General features: G+C 32.6%; 2 protein-coding genes and 1 pseudogene across 5 annotated transcripts; 2 read left to right on the forward strand and 1 right to left on the reverse strand.

Moving 5' to 3' along the window:
• Positions 1-848: 848 nt before the first annotated feature.
• On the reverse strand, positions 849-2974 carry LOC108455151 (uncharacterized). Its single transcript, XM_053026234.1, has 2 exons — positions 2835-2974; positions 849-1302 (listed from the first exon to the last, which is right to left on the reverse strand). Exons 1-2 carry the CDS (start codon positions 2972-2974, stop codon positions 849-851), a joined length of 594 nt encoding a protein of 197 aa, XP_052882194.1.
• Positions 2975-5966: 2992 nt separating this feature from the next.
• LOC108457143 (chaperone protein dnaJ 16-like) lies at positions 5967-13359 on the forward strand. 4 transcript variants are annotated; one of them, XR_001867046.2, is made up of 13 exons: positions 5967-6504; positions 7300-7423; positions 8297-8379; positions 8474-8585; positions 8667-8771; positions 9752-9802; positions 11670-11759; positions 11856-11964; positions 12048-12196; positions 12275-12328; positions 12432-12654; positions 12747-12907; positions 13034-13359. XR_001867046.2 is itself a non-coding variant. In XM_017756013.2 (12 exons), exons 1-11 carry the CDS (start codon positions 6365-6367, stop codon positions 12648-12650), a joined length of 1236 nt encoding a protein of 411 aa, XP_017611502.1. In that variant the 5' UTR covers positions 5968-6364; the 3' UTR covers positions 12651-12654; positions 12747-13359. The 4 variants fall into 4 exon arrangements, 3 of the variants coding, with proteins under 3 accessions (XP_017611502.1, XP_052881489.1, XP_052881488.1); XM_017756013.2 differs by having other exon boundaries at positions 5968-6504; positions 12747-13359; XM_053025529.1 differs by lacking the exon at positions 5967-6504 and having other exon boundaries at positions 7378-7503; positions 12747-13359.
• Positions 13360-16962: 3603 nt separating this feature from the next.
• LOC108455149 (mitochondrial outer membrane protein porin of 34 kDa-like) overlaps positions 16963-22967 on the forward strand; it is a 28576-nt pseudogene continuing 22571 nt past the window's right edge.

Here is a 22967-nt window from a genome sequence, read left to right on the forward strand (position 1 = left end):
ATGGAAATCATTTCTTTCTTCATGTGTATTTGTAGTAGCTACATCCTCAAAGATCTATTTCTTCAATAATATCGTGGTCGTTTGAGCATCTTTCCAAAGGCTCGATCTTTTGCGTAGATGGTCGTAAGTTGGTTATAATAAGGAAACTACGATGTTTGAATTGAGCGGCTTCTTTATGACTCTGAAAAAAAAAGAAGAATTCATATTAGATATAAGTTTGGTCAAATTAAGATAATAAAGACTTGAAATAATTCTTACTTTTATATATGAGTTCCACACCGCATCTTCAGCAACAACAAGCTGCCTATTCTCATCCCAACCAAAACCGTTATTGTTTTTTCCGCTGAGCATGTCATAAACGATTGACCAATCCCTTTTCAATGTCCTAATCCTCGATTCAAGATTAGGTTTAGTCTTCAACTTGGCATCGGGTAAAACTTTTTCTAACATTTTTTCCAACTCATTTAAATAATCGGCTTTAAATCCCGTATCAGCATTAAATGTTCCAACATTGTGCACGTCGACCATACAGGCAACCAACGCAGCATCTTCTTCTGGAAGCCATTTCCTTTTGGTTCCTCGAGAATTTTGGGAAGAAACACTTGCTTGTGAAAAACTTGACATAATTATCTTAAGGAAAAAAAATTAAACATAAGTTCAATATTATGAATAAAAAAGTGAACACTTTATAAAATTATAACACATGATGAATCAATACAAAATAATTTATAATTCAACAAGTCTAGTACAATACAAAAAAATAATTCAAACACCACCAGAGTTTCATAAACTAGATTCATGAAATAATATAAACGAATTAACGTTTACTACTTTTACCCTAAACCTAACTAATTTCTAGATGCTTGCCATTCATCGAACATTTGGTTGGCTAGTTCCATTTTCCAAGTAGCCCATGCATTTGATGGATGAATATTTACGATATTCGAATCATCGTCATCTATCACATTACTAGGTAATCCTTCTCCCAACTCTGCTTCAATAGGATCAAGACTCATATAGGTTCGAATAAAATTATGGAGCAAACAACAGGCAATAATGATTCTATTGTGCACCCTCACAGGATAAAACGATGGACTCCTAAGTATTCTCCATCTAAGTTTTAATAACCCAAAGCATCTTTCAATAACATTACGCGCTGAAGCATGTTTCATATTGAAAAATTCTTCTGAAGTACTTGGCTGGTAACCCTGACGCCACTCATTCAAATGATATCTTTGTCCTCTAAAAGGTGCAAGAAATCCTTCACAATTTGTGTATCCAACATCAACTAGATAATAACAACTTATAAAAAAAAAACTATTTGTCATGATTAATTTCCCAAAAAAGTATGATCTTAAAGATTTATTCAAAGTCTTCTAATTTTGCACTTTACCATGAGGAACTTTTAATCCATGTCTCCTACTAATGGCATCTCAAAGAACCCTACCATCAGTAATAGAACCTTCCCAACCAGGAAGAGCATAAACAAATTGCATATCAGGTGTACAAACACCTAACATATTTGTTGCTATATCACCTTTTCGCGTTCAATATCTAGATTTATCATCTGTTGGAACCCTAACCTTGATGTGGGTTCCATCTAAAGCACCTAAACAATTCTATATCACATGTAGAAAACCTCGAGTTAGGATACTATATTTAAATCTAACTCAACTAAATTATGTACGAGCTATATATAGAACTCACTCTAATACCTTGAACCATTTCCACCTTGGGTCTGTAGAATTAGCTGTAATTGGCTCTACTTTTTTAAATAGCACATCTTGTAAGCGTATGACAGCATTTAAAACATTGTGAAATGATCTCGCTAACGGTTTCCCAGCACTCTATTAAAGTGATGCTTGATAACTCGATTTTAAGATGATGAGAAATGATATGTAAAAACATTGCCACTTGCTCATCAATAAGCATGTTCCTTGACGACTTCAATCCCCCTAAAGTTTGTAACATCTCACATAGTTTAAAAAATGTAGTTCTATTCATCCTAACTTGTTCAAGGTCTCGTCACTAGCATATACAAGTCTTTTCACATAATCTCGTTTTGCATAAAAATCTAAAATATAGGATCTAATCCTTGGTCTATAAGTATGTAGGCTATGGATGGCACCCAATGTAAGTAAGAACCAACTCGCAATTGTACATAGTTGCAACCATATTGTCACTGCAAGACCAATTCTTTTATGCCTCACACTTTGTACTATTAAAGGCAGACGAGCCATTACTGCAAGATATTAAAGTGTTACATATCTTCAAATCATAGTAAAAAGGTCACATTTCTTCAATACTAATTTCAATAAAAGTAAAACAAAATCAAAGAATTTAATTGATTAAAGAACTTACAGTAGTTTAGTGAGTACAAGAAGCTCAACTGTGAGTGGAGGAAGCAATCAAGCAAGCCAAATAAGAAAAGGAAGTAATAACGCACTGTCAAAGAAAAATGAACAATACATATTTATCAAATTTCATTCAACAAAATCAACTCTTTGTTTAGCAAATAATAATATCTTGAACATTAAAAGAGAAATTAATAATGAACATCTAATCTTGAAATACATCCACATCCAAATTACATAATTTCAAACTTTGATTGTTAAAATCATTACTATTATTTGAAGGGTTGATTAATTCATATTCATCCATAAACTGGATTCCAACTTAACAGTACAATTTAATTTAATATGGTTTAACAAAGTAGTATTAGTCTCAACATTGTGATAATTGATTTGCTATAAGAACTTCGGGGGTTATTTTTATTTTTAATAAGATGTAACCGCTGAAGACTAATTGAGATTATACCAAAATATAGAACTTACCAGACTTCAATGTTGGCCTTGTCGCTAGTAAAAACAGCCAAAGATCCATTATGTTCGTCATTAACAAAAGCTTTACCAGCCAAAGTAACCCCATACACTCTTTCACCATCTTCTCCATTAAACGTATGACTCCCAAACATAGATATAACATCCAAGTAGGTAAATACTTTTTTACATTTGAATACACCTAATATTATTTTTAAAAAGTAAAAATATAACTTGAAACTGCTTTTATTTAACTAAATTAAACCATTATTTGAATACATTAATCCTTATTTGACCAATTTAAAAAAATTTAATCATTATTGGAGCACATTCGAAAAAAATAGTTTTTATTTAATTATTTTAACCCAATTTGAGCATCTCCACTATAAAAAAAATAATTAAACCCAATTTAATTATTTTAACCCAATTTGAACATCTCCACTATAATATTTTTTAACAATTTGGAAACTCAAAAATGCAAAGGACAAGCCATTAAACATTCCTAAACACCATACCGAGATGACACCACCATATTGAAAGGATACAAAATTGATTAAAATAAACTCAAAACATTAAACAGAAAAGCTTATAAAAAATTAAGAGGAAAAAGGAAAAAGAATCAAATTTATTTCAAATCCACAATTCAATACCCATCCATCCATCCATCCATATACATTATTTGGAATCAAGGTAGCAAAGAATACTAACCGAATAAATGCTGACTGCTTTGCCATCTTCTACAATGATCTCGACTATAGTTTCTGATTGATCAGCCTATTGAAACAATGATTTTTCATCTATAGTTAGCCACATAAGAGACAGTTTGACAATTTCAATAAACTATGGATGCAACTAAACAACATATTGATTAAGGGTCAGTACAACAGATTACGGTGATATCAAGCAACTACCAAGTGCGAAAATAATCGACTCGAAAAACCTTAGCATCAAACCTGAATGACTCAAACCTAAAATAACCTGAACTTGGAATGACCCCAACATAAAATTGATCCAAACATGAATTTGACCTGAACCGAAGTGACTAAAAAATTTTATAACACGAATTGACCAAAGCCAAAACTAATCCCACTCACCCAATTGACATATCTACTTGAATGTACTTAAATATGCCACTCAAATAGATAGAACTCAACAAGACTTGGTCAAGGAACCCTACTTTCCATAATTTTGAAGGCTAAGGGCCTAAATACATCCTACAAATACAAGAGTAGATACAAAAGGAAAACATATATACCTTGGTGAATTGGCACGTTTTCAACTGGTTGATTTGCTATATCGGATGAATTACTCCTGTGTTTTTCAATGACTGATATTTAGTCATCAAACAAACAAGTCGGTTAATCCATACCAGCTGAAATCACTGAATGCAATGTTTTTCGATCATTCACGAAAATAAAAATAATTATTAATAAGCCATTCTAAAACCTGATTTCAAGTCTCCAAGTACATAAATCAACTCATTTTTACTTGACACTCGAGAACATGATTGCTTGTAAACATCTCCAATAATATAAATCAAACTCAGTAATCATGGGATATTAGTAGAGGATTCACATTCAAGGAAATTACGTCCACAATATTACATCTACAAGAGGGAATAAATATCTGAAAGAAATGTACTGGGAGTACTTGGATAATGGGCAAACTAAAGACTGACACCAAGCCCTTACCTCTTAAAAGGATTGAGTGAGCCAATTAAGGCAACAAGAGCAGATAATAAGTCGCCCACTCTCCTTGAAGAGTTTTAGCTCTTACATCTTGTCATAGTTCAAAGAGGAGTGGTTTCTCTTCATATAACCACTACCTATATCTGGAAAAGTTTTGCCCAGATACCGTTTATCCAAGCATCACCTTTTTTATGCTTAAAGCATAACTCTTGAGCCAACTACACAAATCTGTTCCTTCTATTTAGCCTCGCTTAAAGCACACTTAAATCGTTTTTCAACAGAAAGCATCTAAACCATGCTTATAATATTTTAATCAACAGAAAGCACAAAATCTAGTTCAAGACATACATATATGTATATTAAATAATTTACCTTTTTTTTCCTTTTAGTTCTCGTCAATCAACATAAGAGAAAATGAATTGATAGTCATCAAGATCAAGCTTAACTTAAGCAGGAAAAATTGGGGAAAAAAATCAAACAAGCAAGCAAAATCTAGGCAAGAAAAACAAGAAATCGAGAGTAGACCTTGAATAAAAGCTAGTATTGGAAGAAATGTAGACCAAAAGTCAAAATTCCTCTTTGTTTCCTATGTACCGAAAAAGAAAAGGTAAATGAAAGAGAGATCCAAGCCTTTAAAACTCTAGATGGACATAAAAAGCCAAAGAAAGGAAAAGATCTAACCTCAGAGTACCCCTTCGCTGAATGTAGAAGAGAACAAGGAAAACAAAAGTGAAACAGAAGTGAATCAGAGATGAAGATGAAGGGCGAATGAATGCTTGACTTGATTTGGAGATAAATGTTGAGGAAGAAATCTGGAGAGAATTTTAGGAAGAAGAGAGGCAGACTATTTTGGTCAAAAAACCTAAACGGTGTGGTGTTGAATAGGTATTTAGACCCCCAACCCCTGAATACCTAAACGGTAAGCTGAGGGAATGAGACTGTAATAGCAATTCCGTGGAATCACCTAAACGGTGAACCAAACAGCTGCTTTACTGTAGCGCGCGGAATTTGGGCGGAATAGAATAACAATTCCATCAAACCAAACGTAGTGTTAAATTTCATCTTTGATTATGCGAATCAAGCTCCAGCCTTTTTCCATTCCTGCTTTTTTTAATTTTTTGAAATATAATTTCCCAATTAAAGATTTTCCTTGTATTTTTCAAAAACCAATCACCATCCCACCTTCCTTCACATAATAACATCATCTCTATATTGCTTTGATTTAATCAAATAAAGTTAAAAGCTAATAAGGAGTATTTTAGATTTCTCTAAAACTACTTTCTCATTAATTTTTTAATTAGTCGCTAAATAATTATAAATTATTTTGGTTAATTAATTTTCAAAATATATTTATTAATAAAACTGATTAAAGAAAATTATTTTATTCAATTTTCATATAATTACAATTGTTAACTAAACAAATTAAAATTCCAATCAAAATTAAATCTAATCCTAATGGTAGGATTTGATTTCTCAATAATTTTTCTCCTAAAAGTTACAAAACGAAAAAAAAAAAAACGAAAAGAAAGAAATATTACCATTTCACCTCCAAAATTTCGCCCTCCTTGTCTCCTCTCTCTCCTCCGAAGCTTCAGCTTGGAGGTCCCATGGAGTTTCTTCTATCTCTCTGCTCTTCTCAATGCACCTGACTCATTTTAATTTTCTTTTCTTTTTGCCTTTCTTAATCCCAAAAAATGTTGTAGTTCGCTGAAATGAGGTGGAAACCAAAAGGAAAATAATTTTCATTTGGTTTTAGAAATTAGTTCAACTTTTGGATTTTTAGGGTTCCTGATAGGAAAAACTAAACCGAGAAGAAAATTCCCTTATTGTATTTTTTTTTGGTGGTGTTTTTAAAAAATGCCGCCACATCGATCCAAGTCGGAGAAAAACGACGGAATGGCGAAGCATCTTCGTCGAGATCCCTATGAGGTACTTGGAGTCTCGAGGAACTCTACGGATCAGGAAATCAAGAGCGCGTATCGAAAAATGGCTCTCAAGTATGTTTAATTTTTCAATTTATAAGTTGAAAGTTTTGAAATGTTTAAAACTCTCGGTCTTTTTTCTTGAAAGTTTTTAGCAGTTACTATATTATAGATCAGGGTTCACTAATTTGAGCATAGTGATAATTGTTGGTTAATTATGGCTTAAACTCACACGCATACATGGAGTATACTGGGAGAATAAGTATTTAGGACTTTAATCTGGAAGTCAAATTGGGAATGATTATTAGAGCTTGATGAGTGTCTGGGATTAGGTTTGGCGGTTTTGCCTCTATTGGTAGGGTGTAGGAGAGTCATTGTATCATTACAGACCAAGTAGCTGTCGAGGACTTTACCAGACATCAGATTTTTGAATCGGGTATTTATCCATTTGATAGATTCAGCGTAGGAGTTCTATTTTGTAACGAGTTCAAGGATGGGGCAATAGCACTGGCTATGATAACTAGTTAGTTATCTAGAAAACCGGTCAAACAAACAGATAAACAATTGCCAAAAGTATTCCGAGGACAAAGGTAATTGTGCACCTTGGAAGGGGCTTATTTCCAACATGAACCTAAAGAATTGTTTATTTGCCCTTGACGGTTTCACACTTTCACTTAGGCAAAGAGTTTTAGACAATGAAAAATCTAATTTGGGACATACTATTCAGGACTTTGACTACTTCTGAGATGGTTGGATTCATTCATTATTTGCATGTTGTTTATTTCTTTCTATTGTACAAATTAAGCTCCTATTATACTCTTGCTTTATTTAGGTTGGTTAGGTATAGATGCTAATCTTGGGCCATTTCAGGTACCATCCTGATAAGAATGGAAATGATCCTGTTGCAGCTGATATGTTCAAGGAGGTCACATTTTCTTACAATATCTTGTCTGATCCAGATAAAAGACACCAGTATGATACAGCTGGTTTTGAGGTGAGATATGCATTCATGCAGTTAATGTCTGAAGTACTTTTAGGCTAATGGTTATCTGCCCATGTTACTTGGACTCGTGGGTAAGTTTTAGATAGGGAGCTGACATGGGTATTATCAATGTTTTTTTTATTTATTAATATTTCAAGTTTTTGGAGGACTATAACCAAGGTTGTCAGTATGGAATCAGTGGATGTATCATTTTTTTCTGGTACTAGTATGTACCGATGTCAGTGTGTTTTGATGTATCGTTTCGGGTTTATTAATACTTTTTAGATATTTCTTTATAGATATTTATAGTCTTATAACTACTTTCTTAAGAAAATGTATATTATATTTATATTCTAGTATATCTGAATTGCATATGTATAAATATGTGTATATGCAAATATAAATTTTAAAATTCTTAATTGAGTATAATAACTTAATATAATATAGTATATTTTATTTTATAATGTAATTATAAAAAGAAAATGGTTAGGACAATTAAAAATAAAAATTTTGTACCAACAATATGCACTGGTACAGGCCTGTATTGGTTGAAACAAACTGGACACTCCAAAATTTTGACCGAAATGGAACTTAAATTACTTGGTACTAGTTTTGGACCAGAATGGTATCGACTTCCATGACTATAAGCCTATACCTAGTTCGAATATGTGTCAAACACGGGTATTCTAGAGAAAATGAAGAGTTGGAGTATCATCGTTATCTGCAACTTTCTCACTGTTTCACTCATTCAGGTTGTACACAGAGGCTGTTAAGAAGTCAGTTGTTCCATGCTTCCGCTTATTAACACCATCGTGCACCATAAAATGTGATTTTATTGATGAATCATGGAGTTTTGTCGATCATGATATTCTTTCCTTTCAACAGGCTGTTGAAGCTGAAAACCAAGAATTGGAACTAGATCTTTCAAGCTTGGGGGCTGTGAACACCATGTTTGCTGCACTTTTTAGGTAACTCCTTTTATATTATTTAACATTTCCAACTCTCCTGTGCCTTTATGAGTGCTATGCATTGGGTATGTATTTAACTAATTCCTATACATAGTAAACTCGGTGTGCCTATTAAGACTACTGTATCTGCGACTGTCTTGGAGGAGGCACTTAATGGTGTGGTCACTATTCAGCCACTCCTACTGGGGCAACCTGTTTCTAGGAAGGTGAGGTGATTAGATTCCTGTTCTTTTCTGGTACTTTATACTGATTTTTATGCAGTCACTGAACTTATTGCACCTTTACAGGTTGAAAAACAATGTGCTCACTTCTACTCTGTCGAAATAACAGAAGAGGAAGCAAGAGATGGGTTTGTTTGCCGAGTACAATCATCTGATAAAAGCAAGTTCAAGGTAGATATATAATGAGTCAGAAACTGGTTGATTCAACAGCATCTGCGTATGCAAACCTTTTTTTTTTTGGTGGGGGTTGGGGTGGTTGACATTTATAGAGACCGAGATTGATTTCATTATTACCATACCAATGAACAAAAGTTGAACTGTATCCATTTTGAGCCTTTGGCAATATGTGGTAACAGTAGAAATTAAGTAGCCGTGACATTTTTTAAGAAAAGGGATTTAAACAGGGAGAGTACATTCCTTTACATCACATTAAGAAATTTAAGGTTCCCCTTCTCTCCACCATAGAAGAAAGAAACCATGCCCTGTGAGTGCTTCATTGATTTAGGATATAAGATTTGATTTATTGAGAACAATTGAAGCATTTACTTTAAGTCACAGATTTGATTTAGGTATTTCATCTCTTTCATGGTCAATTGACGATATTTAGTTAAGTACCAATGAATAGATAGATACATCTTTGTTCTTGATAATTTTATTGAGGCATGTGCTTGTGTTTTCTTTCTGTAGTTTTAATTTGCGGGCTAGGGCAGTAGTTTTAATTTTGATATTGATTCCAGTGTCACTGCTTCAGTTTAGTTTGAATCAGATTACAAGCAAGTCTGGTAGTGTTTCATTTGAGTTCTATTGAAACCCTTTTATTAAAATAATAATTTATGCTTTCAGGATCCTTATAACATTTAACTTTTGTTGCATGAGTTGCTAAGAGCTGCCTACTTTATTGAGATCCAATGGACAATCATATTGGGCTTGTTCCCCTTTCAAAATATTTTGAAATAAAAACATATACTACTTTTATACTATATACGCTATTCTTATGTATTTGTGTCGACTGTGCTGCAAAAAGAACACGTCACTAACTAATTGTCTGGTTTACCAGGAGACACGAAAAACAAAATGAAGTATAGTATTTTATCCTTTTCTGGTGGATCAATAATTACTCATTGTTTTCTTAATGGATTGGTTTTGTGCAGCTATTGTATTTTGATCAGGAAGAGAATGGTGGATTAAGCCTTGCACTGCAGGTAATGTGGTCCCTTCCTTCCCCTTTCTCTTTCTAGGCTCTGCTTGGTATGAAGGATAACGATGTAAAATTTGTTAATTTAATGGTTAAGTTATGAAGTAGGAAAGTAGTTATGAATCTTAACTATTTGATTAACAAATTTTCTATCTTCATTTTTTCCATTCTTCATACCAAGCAAAGCCTTAAAGTTTTTGAGTTATGCACTTTTTGTGTACTGTTGCATAGCAAGTTTCTTCAGATGAACTATCACTAAGTCTAGGGCTGTAAATGAATTGAGCTTGAACGAATGGGCCTCTTTTCGTGTTCATTTGTTTATTTTTAAGTTTGTTTGTGTTCGTTAAGAATTTCAAAATTTTTGTTTGTGTTCGTTCGCTTAAGTTAAACGAACATGTTTGTGAACATTAAACGAACATGTTCTCAAACATGTTCATGAACATATAATTGAACATGTTCACAAACAATGTAATAAGAAACAAACCAACAATAAATAAACATATATATATATATTATTTTTTAGATATAAACTAGTCAAATATAAATATTAATAATTATATTATAAATGAAAAGCATACAAACCATAATATAAGAACGGACCTCTTTTCATGTTCGTTTGTTTATTTTTAAGTTTGTTCATGTTCGTTAAGAATTTCAAAATTTTTTTTGCGTGTTTGTTCGCTTAAGTTAAACAAACATGTTTGTGAACATTAAATGAACATGTTCCCAAACATGTTCATTAACATATAATTGAGCATGTTCACGAACAATGTAATAATAAACAATCCAACAATAAATAAACATATATATAGAATTTTTTAGATATAAAATAGTCAAATATAAATATTAAAAATTATATTATAAATATAAAAGCATACAAACCATAATATTTTTATTAATATATACTAATGGAACAATAAACGAGCTTTAAATGATTTATTAAATGAGCTTTACACTAACAAAGACGAGCTTGTTCATGAACATAAATGAACTGAGCAAACTTTGTTTGTGTTCAGTTCGTTTAATAAATGAGCCTCAAAATCTTGTTCATGTTCATTTATTTAGCTTAATAAACAAACAAAAACAAACAAAAACCAAACTGTTCATGAACTGTTCATTGAACGCTCTGTTCATTTACAGCCTTAACTAAGTCTTAGAATCTCCAAATTCAATGCTCTTCTGTTCTGTTTCTGCATAACATGTAGATTTTCTGTTTCATAAACTGCTATGTAAAGTTAATTCTAGAACAATTTTAAGTCTTCTCCCTTGACAATTTTGAGTAAAGAAAAAGCATCTCTAGACAACAACAGTTGATTTTTGATAAATTATTAGGACAAGTTTCCAGAGAGCAGGTTGGCGCAAAGCAAGCTCACAATTCATAGAACTTTAGGCCTTTCCCCCATCATCTGCAAGAGAATTCTGTAAAAACCATCTCTCTTACCTTTGTGTTTAATTACCTCTTCAGTTATATGCTCCACCTATCCCCTTTCAGAACATTGTGGAGAATTAGGCAAAACTGTCTTGGGTTTTGGAACTGTAACAGATTGTCATACCATATTTATCTTCAGAAACTTGTAATCCAATCCTTTGTCTTTTTCTCACTTCATGTGTTTATTCATTTCCTCTTACCTTCTTTTTCTTTCTTAGAACTGTTTGGTGCTTTTCGTGCAGTAATAAAATGTCAATATACTTGGTTTGTCTGGGACATGGCTTTGCTGTGATCTCTTATGGTGCTTCTGATAAGAAAATTCTATTTTTAACTGAAGCATTAGTAGCATAGTTGTTTAAAACTTTAAGCTCTTGGGCCTCATTTTAAATTGTGCATATGTTACTTATCTGTCTGTTGAAGGTAAGTTTGTCTCTTTTTGGTGTAGGAGGACAGTGCAAAAACAGGAAAAGTTACATCTGCTGGAATGTATTTTCTTGGCTTCCCTGTCTATCGCTTGGATCAAACAGTCAACTCAGTGAGTGACTATTTACAAATATGACATAGTTGGACTTCAAGTTGAAGTTTGATCTTGTTGTCATCCTTAATCTGGTTTTGACATGCCTCACTGCAGGTTGCGGCTGCAAAGGATCCAGATACAGCTTTCTTCAAAAAACTGGATGGATTTCAACCATGTGAAATAACTGAATTAAAACCGGGCACACATTTTTTTGCTGTTTATGGTTTTTCCTTTGTTACTATGCCCTTCAAATTTCCTGTTAGTTGATTTGCATGCATGGATGAAACTCACTACCATTTTTTCTAGGTGACAACTTTTTCAAGAGTGTAAGCTACACTATAGAAGCTATTTGTACGGCCCCTTTCATAGAGGAAAAAGAGAACCTTAGAGCTGTGGAAGCTGAGATTCTCTCCAAAAGGGTGGAACTGTCAAAGTTTGAAACTGAATACAGAGAGGTATCTGCTTCCACAAATGTGGTGTGTGTGCCAGTATTTAACTTTTGTTCTTGTTGATATTCATGTTGATTGCTGCAGGTCCTGGCACAATTTACAGAGATGACAACCAGATACACAAAGGAAATGCAAGAGGTGAGATTAACTTGTGGGAATTATGAGTTAAGCTCCGTGAGAATTGATATTCATAGGTGAATGGATAAATTTCTTGGACAAATCCTATATGCGGGTTTTGCAGATTGATGAGCTTCTCAAACAAAGGAATGAGATTCATGCTTCCTACACGATGATTCCTCCAAGTAAGAGAAGTTCAAGTAGGAACAGGAGTAAGGGTGTCTACAGGGAGGCCAAAGACGGTGAAGTGAGAGACAGGAAACATTCTACGAGAGATAGAACTAAGAAGAAGAGATGGTATAATATCCACTTAAAAATTGACAAGAGAAAGCAGCCATGCTGAACAGGTACAGTATGGGATTTGTTTTCTAAGAAAAGCTTGCCGCCCTTTTTTGATGAATAGTTATGATTGCTTAAACCGTGCGAAATGTTATATCAGGATAAAGAAGTCTGCACAAATTACAAATCATCAATTTCTGCACCCATCATTTATTGCAGTGGTTCAAGATTTGTGCGTTGATCATGATGTGAAGAAGATGGTTAAGATAGAAGTTAACCATTTCTTCAGCACGTCAAGGATGACAGTAACTCATTGTTATTGTAAAATTCTTTCTTCCTTTTTATTTAGTTTTTTTTTTCTCTGGGTCTTATTTGTAATTTATCCGCTTGTTCTCAACAAGAGCACTTGTAAGATTCCCCCATTGATCAACACTGTGGACTTATCAGGGCACAGGACGAGGTGGTAGAATACACTCCCTGCCCAAACCCGACCTATTGACATCCCTCACCAGTACTAAATTTTCTCTCAACTTCGAAGATGATTACTTATCGTAGTGTGGTTATGTAGTATGAAGAATGTTGTTGTGGCATAGTATGAGAAGAAGCCAACTAAGGCTGTTGTGGCATAGTATGAGAAGAAGCCAACTAAGGCTAGATGAAATACAGTAATGAGTTAACAAAATATAGTTTCAAGGAAACAAAACCGTTAGATTCTCGAGTGTAGTTATTTTTACTTCTAAAATAATATCAAGGGGCTTCATTGGTCGGCCAAACGAGGTTATTCCATCATACAATCCTCATTTAATGTAAATATATAGGTGTTATGCACATCGCAGGTGGTTCCAGTAGCCAATGATTAACGGTGGAACTGCATTGAACTTGCGTGACCCCATAACGACCACGGCAAAAACTTTCGGCTTTCAACAAGAAAAAAGCTTCAATGGACTTGGACAATGTAATTTGTGCTTTAAAAGGAGGCTTCCAATAGGTTTAGAATGTAAATCTCAGCATATGCAACACTTAAACCTATCTAATCCTTTTTATTTTGTAGTTTAAATCCTATCCTATCTAATCCTATTTCTCTATTTTCTTTTTCTTTTTTTTTTTTGGGGGGGGGGACGGGTGAAATCCTATCTATGTTTGCAAAATTGCTGTTTAGAACCGAACATTGTATTATCCTCTCTATTGTTTTATTTATGTATATAAAAACGTAGCATAAATTTGATCAAAGGAACTTTTCACCTGCGTATTCTTGTTTGATTCAAATGGATAGTTATTGTTTGTGTTTTGCCCTTCATTTATTTAGAGAGGGGATGCCGGAGAAAAAATGGTTTATACAATATCTGCAAAACGAGAGAGGTAGATCACCGTAAACATGGGAGATTAGAGGAAGGGGTAAAATAAAATAAAAATCGCTTTTTTTATGTACGTATCTCTCTCGAAATATATACATACACATTACCCTTTATGATCAGAATTTTATATAGTTCTACTAGATTTTGACACAGAAATTAGCGAGTGACAGAAAAAAATACGATAAATTAAATAAATACAAATTGTGGTCTGAGGGAAAAAAATAAAGTTATTTGTTGAGTTGGTTTAGTTTTTAGTTTTTATCAAGGGTAGTTACTTATCTGCATTTATTTATTTTAAATAAAATTATTATTGTTATCTTTTATTCTTTAGTAATTACAATTAATTAATTTAATATCAGTGGACGAATTTGTTAAATAAAAAAAAAAACTTGAGTCTGAAATTGTTTTGTTAAGATGTAATTTGTTGACGGGATCCAAATCCCAACTATTTGGTTAATAATGAAATAAGAAAATGACATGAGAGTTGAGTCTTGTACGCTCGTTTGAATGATGATACATTTGTTTCTTAATGAAAGTCGAACAACAATTTTAATAAACTGTAACGCATGAAATTTTCATAAATGAAAAGGGAAGCGGAATGAGAAGCAATACATGGAAAACATTTATTAAGACCAGCGAAGAAATCCGAAACAACACTGCAATATTAAATATTATTCTGTTAAAGGACCCAAAACTGCAACAATCAAAGCAAGGAATACCCCCATCACTGCAGTTGGAGCCAAGATGTTGGCCATATTAGTGGCCGCCGGTCCCGGAGACATGGCCATTCCAGGTGTGTGGTCGTGCCCCTCGTGAGCGGAAACAACCATGATGAGCAATGCAGCAAAGATGGCTGTTGTAACCGCAGATGCCATATTTTCAATTCCAACAATGTTTTAGCGGATGGATGGATTTAAATAGGTGACTGCTTCTGGGGTTGAATTCAATAGAAGAGTATGTTGGTAATGGCAGGAAGTTAGAATTGTACTATCTTTTGTACTTGGCTTTAAATTTGATGGTTCATCCAAGTTTAATCTCTTAAGTACGAGTTTTCTAAATTAATTTGAAAATGTCAGAATTTTTAACCAAGTACATATTCGCTGGCATTTGTACTACGCAAATGGGTGGGTGGCGACATTAATATGATAAACCAAAATAACATCATTTATGTAAAAGTCAAACCATTTTAATATTCCGCAATTGGATGAGTTTCAGATATTTATTTATTTATTTATTTTATCAAAATGTTACTTTCAATTTAATTTTGAGTTGTATTTATGCTTCGCATAAACAATTCAAATAGGTGGCAGCATAGAATTTCCACAAGCAACCTTATTATTGGTTGACACGTGTTAATTTAATAAATAATCAATGTAAAAAAATTAAAACATGTCGTGAAATGAATCGCAATTAATGAAAACCCTCTCCAAATGCTTCCGAAGACATGGCCAAAAAGAGGATAATCCTACTCGGTGAATAGAGTAATTAACATTAATTTATGAAATTATTATATACGTGCTATTAAAACAGTAATTACCGTCAAATGTGTTGTGAAATTACTATATAAAGAGAGAGCAATTACCATAATATTACTACCGTATATATTAAAGAACAATTATCATAATACTATTTACCATATATATATATATATAAAATATTTGATATATTATGAGTAGAGTTTTAAACTCTATAAATAAGATTAGGAGTTGACAAGTGTCTTACAAGGATATAGTAAAATATTAAAAATAAATATTTAAAAAAAAGACATGTAACAATTTTTCAACATTATTTCTAAAATAAAAAATTTTTAAACTGCTAGTATACCAAATACTAACCCATATATATTAAAGATAGTGAAAAACAATTATCATAATACTATTACCTTGTAAAATAGAATAGAGTTGCCATAATATTATTACCGTAATTTAGAAGAGCAATTAACATTATATGATAATAAAAGAGTAATTACCATAATATTATTATATATTAAAATTTTGGAGTAATAATATCAATAGCAGTAATTCTTCTTTAAATTACTCCGAAATCTTAATATATACCGTGATAATATTTATATGATAAAAATACAGAATTAATTCAACTATTTCTCTTGGGGTATTTTACACATAATTTGAAAAACAAAAGCATAAATTTTACTGTCTGTCTATGTGTTTATTAAAGCGAAGACGACTAAAGCAATTTATGGATCAAAACCAATTGCCACATTGAGGAGACCCAACCCGGTTCTTCAAATTCTGATAGGCAAGGTAAGGTTTTTGGTAAACAACTTGTAAAGGTGCGATACAATGAAGAAAAGACCACTTCCAACACTAAGCATAAAGTGCATTTAAGGAGCATCATGGTGATAAACCCAACGGCAAAAAGTCTCGTTGAGATCATAAATGGCAAGTCAATTTTAATGAAGTTGATGAAGACATAATGCTGGGCGAGAATGGTAATGAACAATGAAATGAGGTTAAAGAGAATATTGCCTTATAGTTGAAGCATAGTAGAAGTTTTATTGTTGAGTATCCCAGTTAAATTCTATTTATTTGTTTCAGTTGAACTTTGATTAGTTTAGATTATTTTATTATTTGACCTGCAAATTTAGCCTATAAATATGTTCTTTTACAACATTAGAAAAAATACCCATTAAAAAATTAGAACACTTTTGGAGAATTTTGTGTTTAGATTTTGAGGGTTCTTTGTTTTTGGGTTTTAAGGTTTAGTTTTATCTCCATCTTTTGTATTCATCGTTCTTTTACCATTATAATAAAATTATCTTTACCCGTGGTTTTTTATCCTCTTTGGAGGGTTTTTTCCACATTAAATTTGTGTGTTCAATTTCTCAACTTCTTCTGCTATTTTTTACTTGTTTGCTGCTTAATCGGGTTTATCCCCAACAAGTAGTATCAAGGGCTAGTTCCAATTTCGTAGATAAGCCTGTTCAGAGATGGTAGGACAAGGTTTGACATTGAGAAGTTCAATGGTGTCACAAATTTCAATCTGTGGCAAGTTCGGATGATGACAATTCTAGTTCAGACAGGCCTAAAAAAGGTCGTTACTGGGAAAAAGCCTGAGAATTTAGATAAGATAGAATGGGAAGAGCTTGATGAAAAGGCCCTATCTGCAATCCAATTGTGCCTCGCAAATAGGGTATTGTAGGAGGTATTGATGGAGAAAACCTCATTCGCTTTGTGAAAAAGGTTAGAAACTCTTTATGCGACTAAGTCGCTGGCTAACCGTTTAGTGTTGAAATAATGTCTATTTACGTTTTGCATGAACGAATGTGAGCTTTTTAGAGATCACATTAGTCAATTTATTGCTCATTTGAATGATTTAAAAAATGTTGAGGTTAAGATTGACGATGAAGTTCAAGCTATGCTAATATTGTGCTCTTTACCCTCTTCATACAAGTCTTTTAGGGAAACCCTGATTTATGGTAGAGATAAACTTTCGTTCGATGATGTAAAGGGTCATTTGCTGAGTAAAGACAAACTAGACAATGAGTTTGGTTCGGATAGTAAGGCAGATAAACAATCTTCCATTTTGGTAGGATCAAAGAAACGAGACAAAATGTGTTGTTATTGTAGGAAGTTAGATCACGTCAAAGCAGATTGTTATAAATTGCGAAATAAAAGAGCTGCTAAGAGTAACGAGGAAGATGTAGCTAGTGCTAATTTTGCCAATGAAAGCGGTGATCGTTTCTTTTTAGTGTCAACGAGCGATAACTTTGAGCTTACATCCAAGTGGATTTTAGATTCAGGATGTTCTTTTCACATGTGTCCCAATAGAGAATGGTTCTCCACATACAGTTCGGTTGAAGGTGGAGTTGTGTGCATGGAAAACGATTCATCTCGTAAGGTAACCGGTATTGGTATTGTTAATATTAGGATGCACAATGGGACGATTATGACACTCTTAGATGTCAAGTATGCAACTAATTTATGAAAGAATCTCATCTCCTTAAGTATTTCAGACTTGAAAGGTTGTAGAATCAACATTGAGTCGAACAACATTAAGGTGTCTCGTGGGGCTCTCATTTTGTTAAAAGGTAAAATGATTGGTAGTTTTCATATTCTAGAAGGTTCTATAGTGACTGGTGAAATTAGACGTCCTTCATCCATTTCAGAGTTGAAGACAACTCGTTTGAAGCGGAGGCAGCTTGGTCATAGGAGGGAAAAATGTATGACTGTTTCATTGAAGAGAGGTTCTCAGGTTTTGAAAAGTTGGGCACTATGTTCGTGAAAATTAGACTCGGGTTAGTTTTGATTTGGTAGTGCATAAGTCGAAGGCTAGAAGTTTTCCAACTTCTAAACACAAATTTGACTCAGTTAATTCCTTACATAGTTCAAGATAGGCCCGTGGCAGGCTTTGGCAAAGATAACATTGTGGAAATACGAGTCAATGTGGAGATTTGTTGAGTATGTTTCATACTTCAGTCAAAATTGAGAGATAATCTCCCAATTAAACTTTGTTTATTTGTTTCAGTCGAACTCTAATTAGTCTAGATTATTTTTTATTATTTGACCTACAAATTTAGTCTATTAAAATATTAGAACTCATAACAATTTTGGAGAATTTCGTGTTTACGTTTTGAAGGTATTTTGTTTTTGGGTTTCAGGGTTTAGTTTTTATTTCCATTTTTTGTACTCTTCGTTCTTTTTCCATTATAGTAAAATTATCTTTGCCCGTGGTTTTTTATCATTTTTGGAGGGGTTTTTCATGTTAAATTTGTGTGTTCAATTTCTCAATTTTTTCAGCTATTTTTTACTTGTTCGTTGCTTAATTGGGTCGATCCCCAACAATTACATTGGCAACCTTTCAAACAAATGGGCTTAAATGAAAATGCGTTGAAAAAGGCAAGCTCGATTTTTAGTTTCACTAATCAACCTATTAATTGTTAAGTTTGGTGACTCTTGAGAGCTTAGACTTAAGATCAAACACAAGATCGTAAAAAACAAAGAAAATTAAGAAGGCAAAACCCTTGCAACGTTTCTTTATAGTGACATTAAAATGATGACTTATATTTCCCAATCTTGCCAAAATGAGAAAAACACAATTTAAACAACTTGTTAAAAGAAAACATTGATATGTTCGCCTGGTCAGTTGCTGATGCACCAAGCATTAACCCTACGATGATAGTCCATATCTTAAATTTAGATCCAAATGTCAAGCTTGTCAAACAGAAGAAGAGAAGATTTGCCCCAATTACGGTTTAGGTTATAAGAATAGAAGTTACAAGCTTGTAGTTGTTGATTTTATCAAAGAATTAGTATACTTTGATTGGATCCCCAATGTTGTCATGGTGAAGAAGCCAAATGGTAAATAAAGAATGTGTGGACTTCATCAATTAGAATAAAGCATGCCCTAAGGATAGTTTTCCTTAACCTTTTATTAATAGGCTAGTCAATACATCATTTGATCACAAATACATGAGTTTTATGGATGCTTTCTTTGGCTAAAATTAGACTACAATGGTGCCAAAGGATTAAGAAAATATTTATTTCATCATGGAGGATAGGCTATTCCATTATAAAGTGATACTCTTTAAGTTATTAGTGATCCTCGAGAAGTACTTTGGTGCTCAGGAAATAAAATATGAGGTTTCATGATTTCTAGTAAAGATATTGAGGCAAACGCAAAAAATCAAGCCATCTTTGAAATGAGTCCACCAAAGATAGGCAAAGAAATTCAACGCCTAATAGAATGGATAACAACTCTAAACAAGTTCGTGTTTAAGATGGCTAAAAGATGTTCGTCGTTTTTTAAAGCTCTCAAAACCCCCTTCTAATGGAACGAGGCATGTCAAATATCTTTTTAAGTAGTTAAAAGCCTACTTGAGTTCCATCTTGTTGTTAGTTTCTCCTTCGTTTAGTGATGGACTCCAACTCCAGTTCACAACATCTGATGAGATGATCATCACTGTGTTAGTCAAAGTAGAGGGAGCTTGCCAGTTCCCAGTGTATTGTGGAAGTAAAGTTCTTCAAAATGATAGATTAAATTACACCAAGTTGAAGAAGATTGCCTTTACAATGGTGGTAGCAGTGTGGAAGCTACGTTAGTATTTCAAAGAGCACTCAATCATAGTCTTATCTAATTAGTCGTTAAAGAAGATATTTTAAAACGATCCGATTTATATCAATATATTAAAATTTGATTTCAAACTGAATAAATTGAGTTGAACTAGTAAATAATTAAAATAGAATAATTATGGGTTATGTACGAATTGGGAGGTAGAATAATAAAGTCTTATTGAATTAAATCGGTTAATAAAAATAGTACAGAGGCTAAGTTGTGTAATGACCAAAATGAAGAAAAAATTGAATTAGAACTTAGTATGTCCTTAAGTGGTAATTAAACTAAGGACTAACTAGTAATTAGTCTATTCATTAATAAGTGTTTGTGGCTTGGGGTGATCAAAGCCATTAATCTCCACTATTTGTTAAATATTGGGTTTAATAGCCATTGATAATTTATTAATAATTTTAGTTAAATTAAATTATATGATAAGAGAACATAGTGGGAGAAAGAAATAATAAAAATAATAATTTTATAACATCATCTTCTCATTCTTCTTCTTACGCCCAAGCTTGGAAGAAACACGTTTCTCCTTCTCTCCATTTTCGTATCTAGTAGCAAAAAATATGTAAGCTTTCTTCTAAATTGTTAGTTAAAATCTTGATGATTAATGATAGATACTAGTAGCCCAAATGATTAATTAGAGAATTCATGAGCTTGATTTGAGTTTCCATGGATGGGAACTTAAGAAAATTTGAATGGTTAGAATTGAGTCATGCATGTTAAAAAAATAGCAAGTTTACGTTAGCTCAACGGAACAAAACAAAAATGCCAATAGTGGGGTGAATTGGCCTTTAAAAATTTTAGTGAAAACAAAAACAAAAAATGAAACAATGAACATAAAGAATTTAGAGTGGTTCGGCCCCAATTGCCTACTCCACTACCTTAGCTTTCCATCACTAAGGATTTTTCCAAATTCACTAATTTGTTCAACCTTTGAAGACAAGGTTTAACCTTATAACTCCTTAATATTTCTACCCTAAATCTTAAGTTACAAACCCTCTCAAAGAGATACAAATAAGCAAACAAAGAAACAATCCTTACAAGATTAAGTTGTTTGCAAAATGAAGCTCAAATACAACAAAATACACTTGAGAAAGAGAATAGAGATAAAACTCACAAGAGTATGTAAGAAGAATGTGAAAGAATTAAGCTTCAAGGTTGTTTGATTGATGATTTTTGCTTGAAAGTGCTTTTCTTAATGTTGCAAGTCTTTGGAGGATGGTATTTATACCCTCAAATAGATTTCCAATCGTTAAGGTTGTTGGTGTAGTGAATATAGTCGTTGGGGATGTAAAACCAGAACATTTATTTCACTTGTAACTACGAGTATCGATAACAAATAAAAGAGTATCAATAATTTTTGTAATAAATGTTGATTCAGTGATCGTTGGGATTTATTAATCGATACCAAAAAATTATTTTATCGTTACTTTTTGAAATAAGTATCGATACCAGATCGATACTTTGTAGGGTTTATAAGAAACAGAATGCTATTTTGGTATCATTTTTAAGAAAGGTATCGGTTATTTTCAGAAAATATCGATATTGAAAAAATGGTATCGATAATTTTTAGGGTTTCTGATAACAAAATGCATGTTTGGTCTCGATTTTTCTAAGCGTATCAATAATTCCAAAAATATTGATACTTGGCCAAATGGTGTCAATACTTTTTGGTCTGGAGCAATTCTAACTTGTTTGAAAATCATTTTGATGTGTTAAAATGATTTTAACTTGATTGAAATCATTTGGCTTGGTTAAAATCATTTTCACTGATTTTAAAAGTATTTCAAATTTTTCTAAGAGTTTAATGTAAATATTCAAAGTTTTATTTCTTAAACTTCAAATTTAAAAATCATTTTGTCAATTTTAAATTATATTTAAAAACACTTCAATTTGTTATATCAAAATCTTTTATCAAATAAAGCTTAGTTTAACAATCTCCCCCTTTTTGATATAACAAAACATTTGGTAAATTTGTTTTTGAATAATTACTCCCATTAATAAAAGACATTTTAAATTTGAGGCCAAAATAAAATTTGTCAGTCAAGTTGACATTCATTTTTACTTTAAGGAAAATTGGACACAAAAATTTGCATTTAGTTATCATCAAGAAATAATCAAACAATAATCAAACAATAATCAATCAATTTACCTTTTCTTTTTCCCCTTTTTGTTATATCAAACATCAAATAAAGCTCAAGGAAAAAAAAGTCAGTTCATCACAAGAGAGAGATAAAATTGAATGAGCAATTAACTAAAAAAAATTGTATCTCAAAATACAAAGAAAGCAATAAAGTGCAATAAAAACAAAGGCACATGCATAAATATAGAAATGAAGGTGCAAATGTTATGAAAATGAAATGTATGTCCTAGAGCTACTCTAATCATCATGAGGAGGGAGAAAGTAGGCGCCGAAGGAAAACGTGCAAGGAGAGACGCCATTTGAGACTCTAAAGTAGATAACATAGAGTTAATGTCTTCCCTATGAGATCGAACCTCTTCATGACCTCTAAACACTTCCTTCCTTCCCCTCTGTTGCCTCAAACCTTTTCTTCTAAATACTTCTCCACCCCCTCTAAACACCTCATTCCTCTCTTTCTTCCAAACCCATCCCCAAAAACCATTCTTTCTCGCTCAAGACTAATGGGTTCTCTTCTCTTCCTTCTCTAGTGTTCCTTCTCCTTCTCCAAGTATTTTTTATTTTTTATAAATATAAGGAAAAAAAGTTGTTGCTTAATTGTTTGCTCTCCCACTGGTGTTGTAAGTTTGGTTCTTATTTTCTGGGTTTATTTAATTTTTTTATCTAGATTATGTTTTCTTTAATTATTATTAAAGAAATACATTTGAGATGTTTTGTCCTGTGAAACCTAAGTTGTGATTTTTTGTCATATTTAATTTTATATAAAATGCATGTCTTATTGTAATAGCAACTATTTTTCTTTAAT

Source organism: Gossypium arboreum, chromosome 3, assembly GCF_025698485.1.
Source record: "Gossypium arboreum isolate Shixiya-1 chromosome 3, ASM2569848v2, whole genome shotgun sequence".
Classification (NCBI taxonomy): domain Eukaryota; kingdom Viridiplantae; phylum Streptophyta; class Magnoliopsida; order Malvales; family Malvaceae; genus Gossypium; species Gossypium arboreum.